Genomic DNA, 13,324 nt, shown 5'->3' with positions numbered 1-13,324 from the left:
GTTACTGGCCCTAAAGGCGAGATGCGCCCAGCGAAGGTGGGCCAGGCAGGAGTCCCCCCATGACTGCTTAACTTGTCCTCCTTCTGGAAAGAGAGGGCCGTCAGAGTGTGGACGCCCTCTCCCCCGGGTACCTACTCGTACCTGCTGTAGTTGTAGACAGTTTCCTCCCACCCGCCCCCCAAGTCCACAGGCTTCCGCCGCATCCTCAAAGGGCAGCATCTTGAGAGCAGCCAACCAGGAAAGGTCCGGGCTCCTGTCTCCTCCTGACACCTCTCCAGCCCCAGGCCCCTCCTAGCCCCACTCGCTGTGGCGGGCCAGGCTGCCTGTATCCAAGGGCAGGGGCAGCTGCTTTGGCTCGTGTGAGCCTCACCTGATTGACCTGGCAGTGTCAGGCTCCCGGGAGCACGGGAGGGATTGGGGCTGCGGCCCAGGGGTGCCTCTCTCCAGCCTCGGCCCTGTTAACATTCCCGGCTCCTTGGAGGTGCCCGCGGGAGTGGGGGGGTTTGCTTCTCCCGGGCACAGCTCACAAAGCTTCCCTCTGTCTGGTCCTGGAAGGAAGAGGCGACGTGTGTGTCCAGCAGGAGGACAGCAGGAGGGGTGTGCAGGCCGGCCAGCCCCGCTCTCATCCCCTGCCAAAGCCAGCTTTCCAAAGAAAGAGCCGTTTGAGGCCGCAGTGGCCGGCCAGGCTGGCTCTGGGGCCCTGCCACGTGGAACAAGAGGACGTTTCACCCACAGCCTGGCCTCGCCTGCCTCTCACGCCCCCGGTGTCCACACACTGCGGCCCCTACCTCGCTGTGTATACACAGAAGTCCGTGCCCCCCAAACCAGCCCCAGGCTCCAGGGGCCTGACCCAATCACAGTGACACGTCAGCGCCCACTCACCCTGCATGTCGCCAAGACTGCATTAGCCTGGCACCCCTTTTTCTCCCTCCTGCCCGTGTCCTCTTTTGCCTGTCTTGTCTGTGTGAAGTTGCTCTTCGTTCTGCCATCTTATTCTTAAGTAGTTTAAAGATGCAGCTTTGTTGATTGGAATAAAATCCATGCAGATATAGTACAAGAGGTTGGAGGTAGCAGGGGGGGTTGCTTGTGACACAGTCCCAGGCCACCAGATTGTTCTCAGAGTGGCATTTTGGCAGCAAACCGCCTCCAGCCCAAGCGGGACAGCTGGGGTTCAGGGTGTCGGTGCCATAAACGCTTCCTGGAGCAGGATAGGCAGATCATGGGGGCATCAGGCCCTGGGCAGGGCCCCCTTGCACCCAATCCTGAGAAGACACAAATAGGACAGAGTCATGGGGGACCCCAGCCACCTGCCCAGGGCCCCTGGGAGCCTGCCAGCCGGCCTCCCCTGCCCCCATCCTGTCCCCCACCCTCTCATGCACCCCACGACAGGCAGAGTGCCCGAGGCGCCCTGTCCTGGCTGTTTGTTCAGATGACTCAGAGCCAAGCCCCTGGGAAACAGCACGACTTTCTCTAGGGCTGATTTTTCAAGGTAGGGTGTGACTTAGCCTATGGCTGGTCTCTGAGCAGATGTGGAGGGAGGGAGGCCGTGAGTCTCCTTTTTTCCCTAATCCTCTGTGTTAACTCTCTGAAGCTCACTTTGTGAGTTTAAGAGTCACATGGGGAGTTTGTCTGCAGGGCAGGTGTCCAGACCTCACCTGAGATTCCGATCCAGGAGGTCTCAGTGGCGCCCAGAATTGCTTTGTAACATTCACTGCCAAGCGCTCCCAGTGCCTGGGGCTTTAGAGTCAAGGTTCTCCTTCCCCGAGCACCCCCCCCCGCCCCGTTTCCCTGAGCTGGTTTGGGAGCCTTGTCCTAGGCCTTCCAGACCTGGAGCCTTCCCCAGCCCCAGGCAGGGCCTCCAGCCCAAGGCCCTCCTCTGCAAGGCGCAGGCCTGCCAGACGAGCAGACACGGGAAGGAGGAACACAGACGGAGGGGTGTGAGGGCCTCCAGGCTCCCCTGTGCCTCCCGGGCTGGAGGAGGCCGCTGTGAGCGAGGCCGGGTCTCAGCTCTGCCCCCCCGGCCCCCACTCTCTAGGTCTCCCCCCCGGCCCAGCCCGGGCAGCCTCCAGTACTCCGACGAGGACGTCACCAAGTACAACGACGTCATCCCGGCCGAGAGCAGCAGCCTGACGGAGAAACCCTCGGAAATCTCGGACTCGCAGGTAAGGGGCAGGAGGGCCAGGGGCCCCGGAGAGGGAGGTGAAGCAGCCCACCCCACAGTGTGAACCTGCCTATCGCTTCCTTCCCTCCTTTCCTTTACGGGCCGGAAAAACCAAGGGGCCCCAGGAAACTAGCCGGAAGGTGTATGTAGGCCAACTGCCACCTCCCAAGCTCTGCTCAGAGTCTGCACCCTGGGCTAGTGGGGTCCCTGGAGCCCCCAGGAGCATGGCCCTCTGGATTTGCAAGGGTCACCCCACGTTCTCCGTCCCTCAGTAGCTCCGGGCTGCAAAGGAGCATGAAGACGAGGAGAGCGAGGTTGACACAGCAGCCCTGCTTTGCCAGAGCCCGGAGAACCACTGAACTTAGCTAGTCGGGGTCAGAATGAGCTCCAGAAATGGGGGGCTGGGCGCCCTGGACCCCCAAGGATGGGAAGCAGTGTAGACCGTTAAAGCGTTAAGCTTTGGAGGTTCAGACCTGAGCTGGATCCTGGCTCTGCTGCCTAGGAGCCACGGGCGTCATGGGTGTGCTAAGTAACGTCTTGGACCCTCAGTTTCTCTATCTGTAGAATGGGCTCATGGGGTTGTGGGGAGGAGTTGCTGAGATTACATTGCATAAATGCCAGCTCTTAATATTGAAAAGGGGATGGTGCCTTTGGGAGATCCAGAGCTTTAGAGAGGCTGCCATTAGGTGGCCATGCGGGGACCCTGCCCCAGACTTTAGGGAGAGGGGATTGAGTGCATTCCAACGAAGTGATGTTACAGCCTCTTACCCCAGCCCTCTCGGCCTTGGCCAAGCCTGGCGGTTGCCGAGGAAGGGGCAGCAAAAGGCTACTGTGTCCCACGCCCTGGACCTTTCTGCCCGGTCCTGGGAGAGGATGAGAAGGAAGAGGTGCCAGCAGGGAGCGGGGCTGCTGGCCGGGCAGGATGTGCCAGCAAGCCTGGGATCCAGTCGCGGCCGCGTGAACCGGGGGCCTCTTGCTCACTGCTGTTTTGTTCAGCCAGGGTTACTGTTGGGCTTGGCAGAGCCAGGGAGGCTGGAGCTGACACCCCAGCTCAGAGCTGGCAGGGACAGAGACCCCAGCTTAGCCTGGGTTACACGGGGACTCACATGATTCAGGTTGTGGCATCTTGTTATGAGTATTTAGCTCTTTGCAGCCACATCCGTACTGGGGACTTAACAAGGCCATGCTTCCTAAAGCATGATTTTTCTTTCTTTCTCCCCAAAGATGGTGATGAGCATTTGGCTTGTAGGTACCCAAGGTAAAATTCAAAAAGGTAAAGGGATCCCCCGTGCCCGTGGAGTGGTAACAAAGGGCTACTTGAGCCCCACTCCTGTCTGTGGAGAGAGCAGCGTGGTGCCTGGTGGAAGGGTTGCTCTGCTCAGCCCCCCTTGACCTTCTGCAGAGGGCATTATTACCCACCCTCATCAGCTGAGCCCCGACCTTTCAGAGAGTAAGCCACCTGAGTGCAGACGATACTGCCCGATGTCTCCGGAGCTTTCTGTGGCCATCCCTGCAGGAGGCTGGAGGACCCTCACATGGGATACAGAGCTGGTCCCTGAGGCCATGCCAGGGCCCCCCAGCCTTGAAGAGGTTGCTGGGAGAAGAATTCCCATCCCAAGAGCACCCTGCTTCAGATGTTACCCCAGGGCGGCAGAGTACCCAGAATCCTCCATTTAGCTACTGGTCTCATTTGTTCAGAACAAGCCCTTCACTTGAACACTGTTTCCATAGCAACATGGAACCAACCACCCCTTCCGGGAGCACATACCCTAGAGGAAGGAGGCTTCCTGGTTCCAGAATGCCCAAACCGAGGACCATAGCCCAGGCCTGGAGTTCCACCTGCAGCGTTTGGGATGGTTCTGGATTTGATTTGGGGCTGGGTTGAGTTGAGTTGGGTTTATGTACTCTGAAAGCTAAGTTGCATAAGAGCAGGGACTCGTGACTGTTCTGATCACTGCTGTGTCCCCAGAGTCCTGCACGGCACTGGCATGTGGGCTCCCTGTGCGTATCTGTTGAAAGCATGAGAGGATTACTGGGGAAGGTAGTCAGGTTGAACAGACTCAAAACCGTATATGGTTAGCGGGATACAGAAACAGAGATTCATGGAATAACCGGCATCAGATCTCAGACATTCAAAGAGGCCCTTCAAAGTAACGCTGATGACGGTAGGCAACCACCCCCCACCCCGCCCGCGGGGCCACACTCAGCATCCCAAGTGCCTCGCCACAGCGCATCTTCACACCGACACTCCAAGGCAGACCTTGGTGTCATCTTTTTTGTACAGATGGGGAAACTGAGGCTGGGAGAGCTTAAGTGAGTCGGCTCAGGTCCAAAAGTGCAAACCCAGGCTTCCAGATTGTAGAGCCAGATGCTACAACCCAGGCCTTAGGATGTCAGAACCCAGATCAGCCCCTCGGTCCTACCCCTGTCCTGAAGCCGGTGATGTTGCCCTCATGGCAGACCTTTCTGGAAAGACCTTCAGAACTAGCTGATGAAACAGTCTTGAGGATAAGCAACTGGATTTTCTAAAAAATAAATAAACTCCGGCCTGTCTTTAAAAGATAAAGACAGACACTCAGAGGGACGTGCTACAGGCACTAGAATTTTCCCCAGGAAAGACACCCTAGCGGCTTTGGACAGTGGATCACTGGCATGATTGTCCAGCCGCTTCTGAGGCTGCTCTGAAGGGGGACAGTCATTTGAAAATCAGCAGCGCTTAGTTGTGGTTGGTGTGTGACCCTGGACTTGAATCCCAGCCCACCCTTTACTGACCCTGGGATGGGGGCGGGGGAGATCCTTCAAGCCCTCACCCACACAGCACAGAAGGACCATCTATCCAAGGGGCGGTTACCGGAGTGCGTTAGGTGACATGGAGTCGGGCCTGTGCAGTGCCAGGTTCATCACAGGGGCCCTAGAAAAGGCAACCAGGATCACCTGGGTCTGTTTGTTCTAGAATTGTTCTGGAAAACCAGGCCGCTGGCTTTAGGGTCACGGCAGGTTGTATAGGATCCAGGAGGCTACTGTCGGAGTGTTAGCGTCCTCTGACATGAAAGGGCCCAGGAGGACCCTGAGAGGTTCAGCCGTCAGTCACCCGTGTGCCCCCAGCCCCAGGGCACTGGTACGTTGTGCATTGTTAAATGGTGAGAATTCCCTGGCGGTCCAGTGGTTAGGACTCAGCCCTTTCCCTGCTGGGGCCCTGGTTCGATCCCTGGTCAGGGAACTAAGATCCCACAAGCCGTGTGGTGTGACCCAAAAAACAAAACAAAACAAAAAGTTGAATTGCTTCCATTACCTGTTGGTAAAGAGCCGCCTCCCTGAGCCCCTAAGTGTCACCGGCAGGACCCCAAGAAGCATGCTCGGTGATTCTGCAGCTACAGGTGGGGTCATGCCTTGTTCAGCCAGGGCCACTCCTCTGTGCCTCTGTGGGTCAGACTGGAGTTCCCGCCGAAGCAGCTCAGGAGGCCTGGGTGTCAGCATTTGCCCAGGGCTGTGAGGGCCGCTCCAGCGGGTGCAGGGGGCAAGCAGACCGTGACTTCTCAACACTCACTCTGAGGACCAGGAGGTGATGGCGACGCGGCCCTGCCTCCCAGGGGCTCCCTGTGGGCTGGAGGGGACAGACTGGAGACAGAGCAGCTGGCCTCCCTCTGATGCCCCTGGTGCTTCTCGCTCGCCCCCCTGAGAAGCAGCTGGACCGCACATCGGTGTCTGGAATGTACAGCATCCACCGTCACGACTTTCAGTTCGGGGCTCACGGTGGATGCACTGTTAGCCCTGCCCGTGTCAGCTTCTGCAAGGGCACATCCCTGAGGGCTGCGGCCACACAGCCAGCCCCTCAGGCCAGCTGTCTTTGTGAAGTCCCCACCCGCCCAGGTCCCTGAGAGTAAATTTTGCCTATGCCGCCTGGCTGGTATTCTAAGTCAGACCACCCAAAAGTCACTCTCCAATATTGGGGGAAATTTGCCCAGCCATTTTCCTGTGATGTGGTAATAAACACAAAGTCGAGGTTTCTTTTTTTTTTTATAAATTTATTTATTTTATTTATTTATTTTTGTCTGCGTTGGGTCTTCGTTGCTGTGTTCGGGCTTTCTCTAGTTGCGGCAAGCTGTGGCTACTCTTCGTTGCGGTGCGCGGGCTTCTCATTGTGGTGGCTTCTCTTATTGTGGAGCACGGGCTCTAGGTGCGCGAGCTTCAGTAGTTGTGGCTTGCAGGCTTCAGTCGTTGTGGCTTGTGGGCTCTAGAGCACAGGCTCAGTAGTTGTGGCGCACGGGCTTAGTTGCTCCGCGGCATGTGGGATCTTCCCAGACCAGGGCTTGAACCCGTGTCCCCTGCATTGGCAGGTGGATTCTTAACCACTGCGCCACCAGGGAAGTCCAAGTTGAGGTTTCTTATAAACAAACACACATGATACAACGTGGGAAAGGCCATAACAGGGCTGTGGGTGGAGGCAGAGGAGGGAGGGGCTGGCTCCTTTCAGGGGGCATGGGGTGGGCTGGGGGTTGCGTCTCAAGGGGTACAGGAGAAGGGGGTTCCAGGCAGGGGGACCCACAAAGGCTGAGGCTTGTTTGACGGAACTTCTAAAAAGAAAGTATGGCCACTGTCCTACTTCATTTCAAAGTCAGAGCCCAGATTGGGTAGAAAAATCACGTAGTTAGCACACAACTAAATCTCCATGGGAAAGGAATTCCAAGCCAATGGCAAGTCTCTTCTAATGGATACTCAGTTCTTTGTGATGTCTGGGCAGCCCCTTTAAGCTCATTATAATGAAATTGAACCTATGAGAAAAAGGAAATATATAGGCCATATTAGATTTTATACACTGTTTATTGAGCACCCAATCAGAAAAGTGAACATTTTCGAAGGCCTTACCAGGAGCCAGGAGTGGCTCTAAGGATTGTTCGAGAATGGCACCACTTAACCCACGAACCCTCTGGGAGGCCTGGTGGTGTTAGTGGCCACACACAGGTTGGGCCCTGCGTGACACCCGGCAGGGGTAAGGAGCCCAGAGCCCCGGAGAAAAATGTGCCTCAAGGAGGCATCTCCCAGCCCCACCCCACCTCTAACCCCCGGGAGGCTGCAGCCCCTGCAGGAGGGGCCTCGGCTGGTTCAAGCGTGAGAGCATCCAAGGTGACAGACTCCCATCCAGGCTTCAGGCTAGACTCCGCGCAGGGAGCCCTGGACCACAGGCGGGGGAGGGGCTCCAGCTCCCAGTCTCCCGAGGAGCCGCACAGGGTGACCTGCCATCTGGGGCAACACGTTCCTGCGAGAATTCTTGAGATTCAACAAGATAAGGGCACCCCGCCCCGCCCTGGGCTCTCTACACCGGTCCCCAAGCCCGGGACATCACCCGCCCTGTCGCCTGCTGAGCCTGATACAACCGTCCCTCCTTCTAGAAAGGCGCAGAAAAGCTAAAGGCTTTCCATTGCTCCCTCTCTTTTGTCTCCGTCCTTTCTCCGGGGTCCTCCCTCCCGCTGGTCCCCACCCTGCTCACTCCCATCGCCAGGCCCGGCGTCTGCGCTCCACCCCCCGCTCCCCAGACCTTGGTGATTGCTGATGGAGTGGCTTTGAGTTGCTGTTAAGAGGCCGGGGAGCTGAAGCAGTCACCTGATTGCCTGGCAGCCTGGAGGGACTGCCCGTGAAAGGCCCTCTTTGTGCTGGGCCGGTTACTGGGAAGCTGCATTCAATTACCGAGGGCCGGGCGAGAGTTGAAAGCCGGAATGGGAGCCCCTGGTCCCCTCTCGCTTTCTTTCTTCTCTTCTCACCCCACCCCCATACAGAAAAGAAACAGATGTTCTGGGAGGTGGAGGCGGAGAGGAGCACGTGCAGAGACCCCATCCTTTGGCACTGGAGAGCTGGGGGAGGGGCAGGCCAGACTGTAGCCCACGCCCCTCCCGCAGCGCGGCCTCCCAGCTCCTCCTCCTCCTCTGGCTTTCCCATCCCCATCGGGATTGCTGCCCCACGGAGTGTCTGGCGCACAGTAGGTGCTCAACAGAGGGTAGGAGATGATTTGGATGAATGGGCTTTGGTCTGGGCCCCCAGGAGGGCCAAGGAGGCCCATTCCCTACCTACTAGTCATCCTTGGGGGTCGGGGTTTTGTGGGGAAGCAGGAACCATACATTCTTTTCCTTTCCCAGCTGAGCACTGAGTCAGCCTCCCCCATCCCGTGGCCCCCTTCTGATCCCTCCTCTGGGGGCTTCGAGGCCCCATCTCTCCCAGACCCCCCCCCTCACTTTCTCCCTAATAATACCTTTACACTATTCTCTCATACATTAGCTCACTTCATCCTGTGAACTGCAGGATCTACCCATTTTACAGACAAGGATACTGAGGCTGAGAGAGGCTAAGCGATGGGTCCAAGCGTACCTACCTGGGAAGGGACAGAGTCAGGACTTCACTGTGCCCCCCTCCCCTCTCACCCCGGAGACTCCTTCACTCCGGGCCCACGGTGATTTGGGGATTTCTCCTCAAGACTGGGGCCTGGGGCTGGCCGAAGTTCTAGAACCTCTAGGAATGATTCCGGCCAGTTGGTAGGTGCCCTCCCAGAGAGACCTAACCTGTAGGGAAAACTGTGGGGCGCCCCTCTCGCCCCCCATACTCTCAGACCCTCACTGCTCCTGGACCGGAGGGACCCCAGCCTCCTCCTCCACAGCTCGCTCAGACTTTTCCTGCCCCTGGGCCAGCCTCACCACAGCCCCAGGCATCAGGTGCCCACCCCTCCGCCCCTCCCCTGGGCTCCTGGCCTATGGAGCCCTCCAGCCTGCGAAGCCCCTTTGTTCCCTCCTGGGCCGGCAGCTGGGCCGTAGGCAAAGAAAGGGCTTGTATTGTGCCGCTCTGCGTCACGGGGAAGAACGGTGAGGGACTTTCCATTGTCTTGGGCAACCGGCTCTGCCTGCCAAGACGATCGCAGCCTGGGGGTGTCTGCTGGGGGCGGTGGGGACTGTGGAAGGGCGGGGAGGAGGAGGGGAGGGGCCAGGGAACATAAATTAGCAGATCAACCAGGGAGCAATTACTCCCCACGGGAGGGTAGAGGGGCTCTCCTTCCTGTCTCGTGACCTCCAGGGCAGGAGTATGGGAGTTCAGAGCATGCGTGGGCTTTGGAAAATCAGGCAGATCTGCGTTCAAGTCCAACTCATCATTTCCTTGGGCAAAACCCGCACCCTCTCATCAGCACTCAAGTAGTGTAGTAGCTACAGTGCAGAGGTGTGAAATTTAAATATGAGAATGCAAGTCAGCGTTTCCTGCTGTCTGGCAAAGGGACTGCTCCAGAGTTAGTATCATTTTAGTTCTTCACATTGCACCTGTTTCTCTTGAAGGTTTAGATGCCATAAAGAACTCTGAGTTCCTGAAAACAAGTGCACATTACCTTTCCCACAGCTCAGACCTTTTGGGCAAGGTCAACTCCCCGTTTTCTTTACCTGTGAAGCAAAACACAGATGATCATCCCAGACTCCTTTGTATTGGGCTCACTGGGCTGCGGGGTTTTTCCAACGTATATTTTACTTGATAAAATTAACTTACTGCCTCCAAGCATGTATTCTCTGGGCAGAGATGAGGCAACCCGAGCGTGGCCTTCTGAACCATATTCATTGAGAGTGTACTCTTCACTAAAATCAGTGCATGTCTTCCAGAGAGTTCTCAGGGCCTTCCCATCTGTTGTCTTATTAGTTCTCAAAACATCGCTGGGAGCTTGGGATGGGGGAAGGGGTGCACGGTATTTTTAGCTCCACAGTTCGGAGCCCAACGCTACTTTACTTTACAACCCAGACTGAGTCCTGTGCTGATTTCCCCAAAAGGCAGATAGAGCACCTGCCAAGGACACCAAGGTATCACCGTGTTAAGGACAATTTAATTCTTTTCTGTTTCTGCCCGAAAGCCTCAGGGCGGTCATCGTGTGAAAATTCAGAACTTTTGTTGATCTTTTTCTCTTGCTTCTTTTATAACTGAGTGTTGCTTTTATTTTGGATCACACGCGGGTGAGCATTGACACTTTGTTCAGCGCCAGGAGCCCCTAAAGGTCTTCTTTTTTTTTTTTTTTTAATTTTCTAATTTTTATTTTTTGGCTGCATTGGGTCTTTGTTGCTGCACGCGGGCTTTCTCTGGTTGCGGCGAGCGGCGGCTACTCTTCATTGTGGTGCGCCGGCTTCTCATTGCGGTGGCTTCTCTTGTTGCAGAGCACGGGCTCTAGGCGCACAGGCTTCAGTAGTTGTGGCACGTGGGCTCAGTAGTTGTGGCTCACAGGCTCAGTAGTTGTGGCTCGCAGGCTCTAGAGCGCAGGCTCAGTAGTTGTGGTTCACGGGCTTAGTTGCTCCGCGGCATGTGGGATCTTCCCGGGCCAGGGCTCGAACCCTTGTCCCCTGCATTGGCAGGCGGATTCTTAACCACTGCGCCACCAGGGAAGCCCCCCTAAAGGTCTTCTAATGGGGTCCCTGCTTTGTCCCCAGTCACACAGTAAGTCAGAGGCTGGATCAGTATTAGAACTCAGTATATCATACGTGAATCTCTGTTTTAAAATGTAGGTTTGTTATTATTCGGGTATGATGAGGCCAGCAGATCAGGAGATGACCGCCCATGAAAAGATAGTTTGTTATTCACAGTTCCCAAGAAGAGGGGACCCACCAGGCCAGGGGGGACCACACAGGGAAACACCAGGGTCGGTCAGGAGTCAGAAGGGACAGAGGGAAAACAGGAAGACGCAGGCAGGAGCCTTTATTGTGGTTCCCACAGGAACGGCGAGGCAGGGCAAGCAGGCTTAGCCTAGTCTGAATAAATGCAGGGGGCCCTAGGGGGTAGGGGCTGCCCCTAGTTGTCTGGTACCTGCCCCTGGGGTGATTAGGGACAGGGAATAATGGGTCCGAGTCAGTGTGTAAGAGCCCATTAGAGGAGGAGGTGTAGGCGTGGACTCTGGGTGTGAAAGGCTGCTTACTCTCTCCTGGAACTGGCTCGTCCTGGGAGGGGCAGTCGCCCCAGGGTCAGCAAAGGCCCCAGATATCAAAGCATCAGAAATACAGAAAGTGAAAAGACATGATGCATTCAACCTCGAAAACATTACACTAAATGAAAGAAGCCAGACACAGAAGCCACATGTGGTGTGATTCCGTTTTTATGCAATATCCAGAATGGATCAATCCATGGAGACAGGAAGTGGACCGGTGGTTGCCAGGGGTAGGGGTCGGGGGGAGGTTGGGGAGGAAGGAGTGAGGAGCGACTGCTTCGTGGGTACCAGGTTTTCCCCTGGGGTGTTGATGAAGATGTTTTGGAATGAAAAGACGTGACGGTCGCACAATGCCGCGAATGTACCGAATGCCAGTGAATCGTACGCTTGACAGTGGTAAACCTTATGTTACGTGAATTTCACTTCGATTTTTCATAAGAGGTTAGAACTCAGGTCTCTGGTTCCCATGGAGGGTCCTCAGGCTCTGTGCCAGCCCTGGGGTAGAGGCTTCATACACATCATGAGCTCTGAAGGCGCCTAAGAAGGTGGGCGTTATAACCGCTTGGCAGAGAGGGGGCTGAGAGGCCCACAGCCCCGGGCTCGGAAGTGGCTGAGCGGAGATTCAGATCACAGTGTTCTGTGCCTGTCAGCCCTGGTCTTGCTGACCTGTCCCCGGCGGCCACTGACACCCCGATTCTCTGCCCTCCCAGGGAAGCGACAGCGAGTACGAGGTCGACCCGAGCCCCCAGAAGGCCCACTCTTTTGTCAACCACTACATCAGTGACCCCACCTATTACAACTCCTGGAGGCGGCAGCAGAAGGGGATCTCGCGGGCCCAGGCCTACAGCTACACGGAGAGCGACCCGGGCGAACCAGACCACACTGCCCTGTCCAACGGCAGCAGCGCCCAGCAGGGCAGCCTCTTTCGGCCCAAGGCCAGTCGGACCCCAACGCCCCAAAACCCCCCGAACCCCCCGAGTCAGCAGAGCACCCTCTACCGTCCCCCCAGCAGCCTCGCCCCTGGCTCCCGGGCTCCTATAGCAGGATTTTCATCATTTGTTTGATGTCATCCTCGTTGTCGGAAGAGGAAAGAGAAAGAAAACACAGCACCAAACTCCCCTTCCGCCCCTCCTCGCACCGCCTGCCAGAAAACAGAAACACCAAGAAACCGAGTCAACTTTTCACCTCCTGAGTTTATTTTTCCAGAGATTCCAGGGCCAGCAAAGCCGGTGTTGAGAAGGATGGAGAAAAACCACGAGAGGACGTGTGTGGCTTCGAGATTGTGGGGTTTGCTGCTCCTTCGGGGGAGCTGAGCAGAGTAGGGGGGCTGGCTGTGGCGGACACGAGTGGGTTGGGCCCCTGGAGAGAGAGGGAGGGAGGGAGGGAGGGAAGGCAAAGACGGGAGGGCTGTAAGGCGGGCGTGGCTGGTGGGGGTGAAGAAACTTCTGGACATCCAGCCGGCTGCTCCCTTCCGGCATGTGCTGGAGCCCTGGGCCCGCTGCTGGCCGGTGCTGCGCCGGGATGGGCATCCCTGGGGGCAAAGCTCCCCTGCCCCCTGCACCCACACTCCCACCCCACCCTGTACAGCCCTGCCCCTCACCCTCCGCTACCCCCTCCCTTGTTCAATGTCCCCACCAAGCATTTGGTTTATTTAGAAAAACGAAACCAGCTGAAGGATGAGAATTTGTCTAGCTAGCTCCTTGCTCCTAACAGACGTTCCTGTTGTGAACCCAAGGAAGAGGGCCCCTAGGGGCTGGGGAGAGGTCCCCCCGCCACTGAACCCAGCCATCCCTTTCCTTGAATTCACTTTCCTGAGCACAGACTAGGAGAGATGAACTGGGGGAGCAGAGATGGGGGCACTGGCCCGGCATCACTGGGAAAACTGGGCATAAGGCAGGAAGTCAGGACCGGAAAGAGGAAGCTTGGACTTTCCCCTTTCTTCCAATTCAGGTACCACCTGACCCCCTTCTTAAAGGGAGAGGGAAAAGGGAGTTACAGAGACAAGGAAATTCAGCTTCTGTGGGGCTGAGGGGCTAAACGGGGGTGAGGCATCACCATGGCAGACACGCCCCTCTCCCTGGATAGACACCTTCACACACACACACACACACACACACACACACACACACACACACGCACTGGCAAGGAAAAGGGTCCAGAGATCCTCTCCAAGAGAAATCCCTTTGGGTCCTCCTAGTCAGCAGGACACTCACTTTCAGATCTGTGTCCCTCGT

At 56.8% G+C, this 13,324-nt stretch overlaps 1 protein-coding gene across 4 annotated transcripts in view; it reads left to right on the top strand.

The window, feature by feature from the left end:
* The window catches only part of SDK2 (sidekick cell adhesion molecule 2), a 266,204-nt gene extending 253,755 nt beyond the window's left edge, over positions 1–12,449 (top strand). For 3 of the 4 annotated variants that reach the window (XM_068530696.1, XM_068530694.1, XM_068530697.1), the window contains 2 exons: positions 2,036–2,162; positions 11,801–12,449. In XM_068530696.1, coding sequence (XP_068386797.1) covers positions 2,036–2,162; positions 11,801–12,154 — 481 coding nt within the window. In that variant the 3' untranslated portion in view covers positions 12,155–12,449. Of the gene's footprint in view, positions 1–555; positions 1,766–2,035; positions 2,163–11,800 lie in introns of those variants that run through there. The other variant, XM_068530695.1, reaches the window with a different exon arrangement.
* The last annotated feature ends 875 nt before the right edge of the window (positions 12,450–13,324 follow it).

Source organism: Eschrichtius robustus, chromosome 20, assembly GCF_028021215.1.
Source record: "Eschrichtius robustus isolate mEscRob2 chromosome 20, mEscRob2.pri, whole genome shotgun sequence".
Taxonomy (NCBI): domain Eukaryota; kingdom Metazoa; phylum Chordata; class Mammalia; order Artiodactyla; family Eschrichtiidae; genus Eschrichtius; species Eschrichtius robustus.
This window is presented reverse-complemented; position numbering and strand designations above follow the sequence as displayed.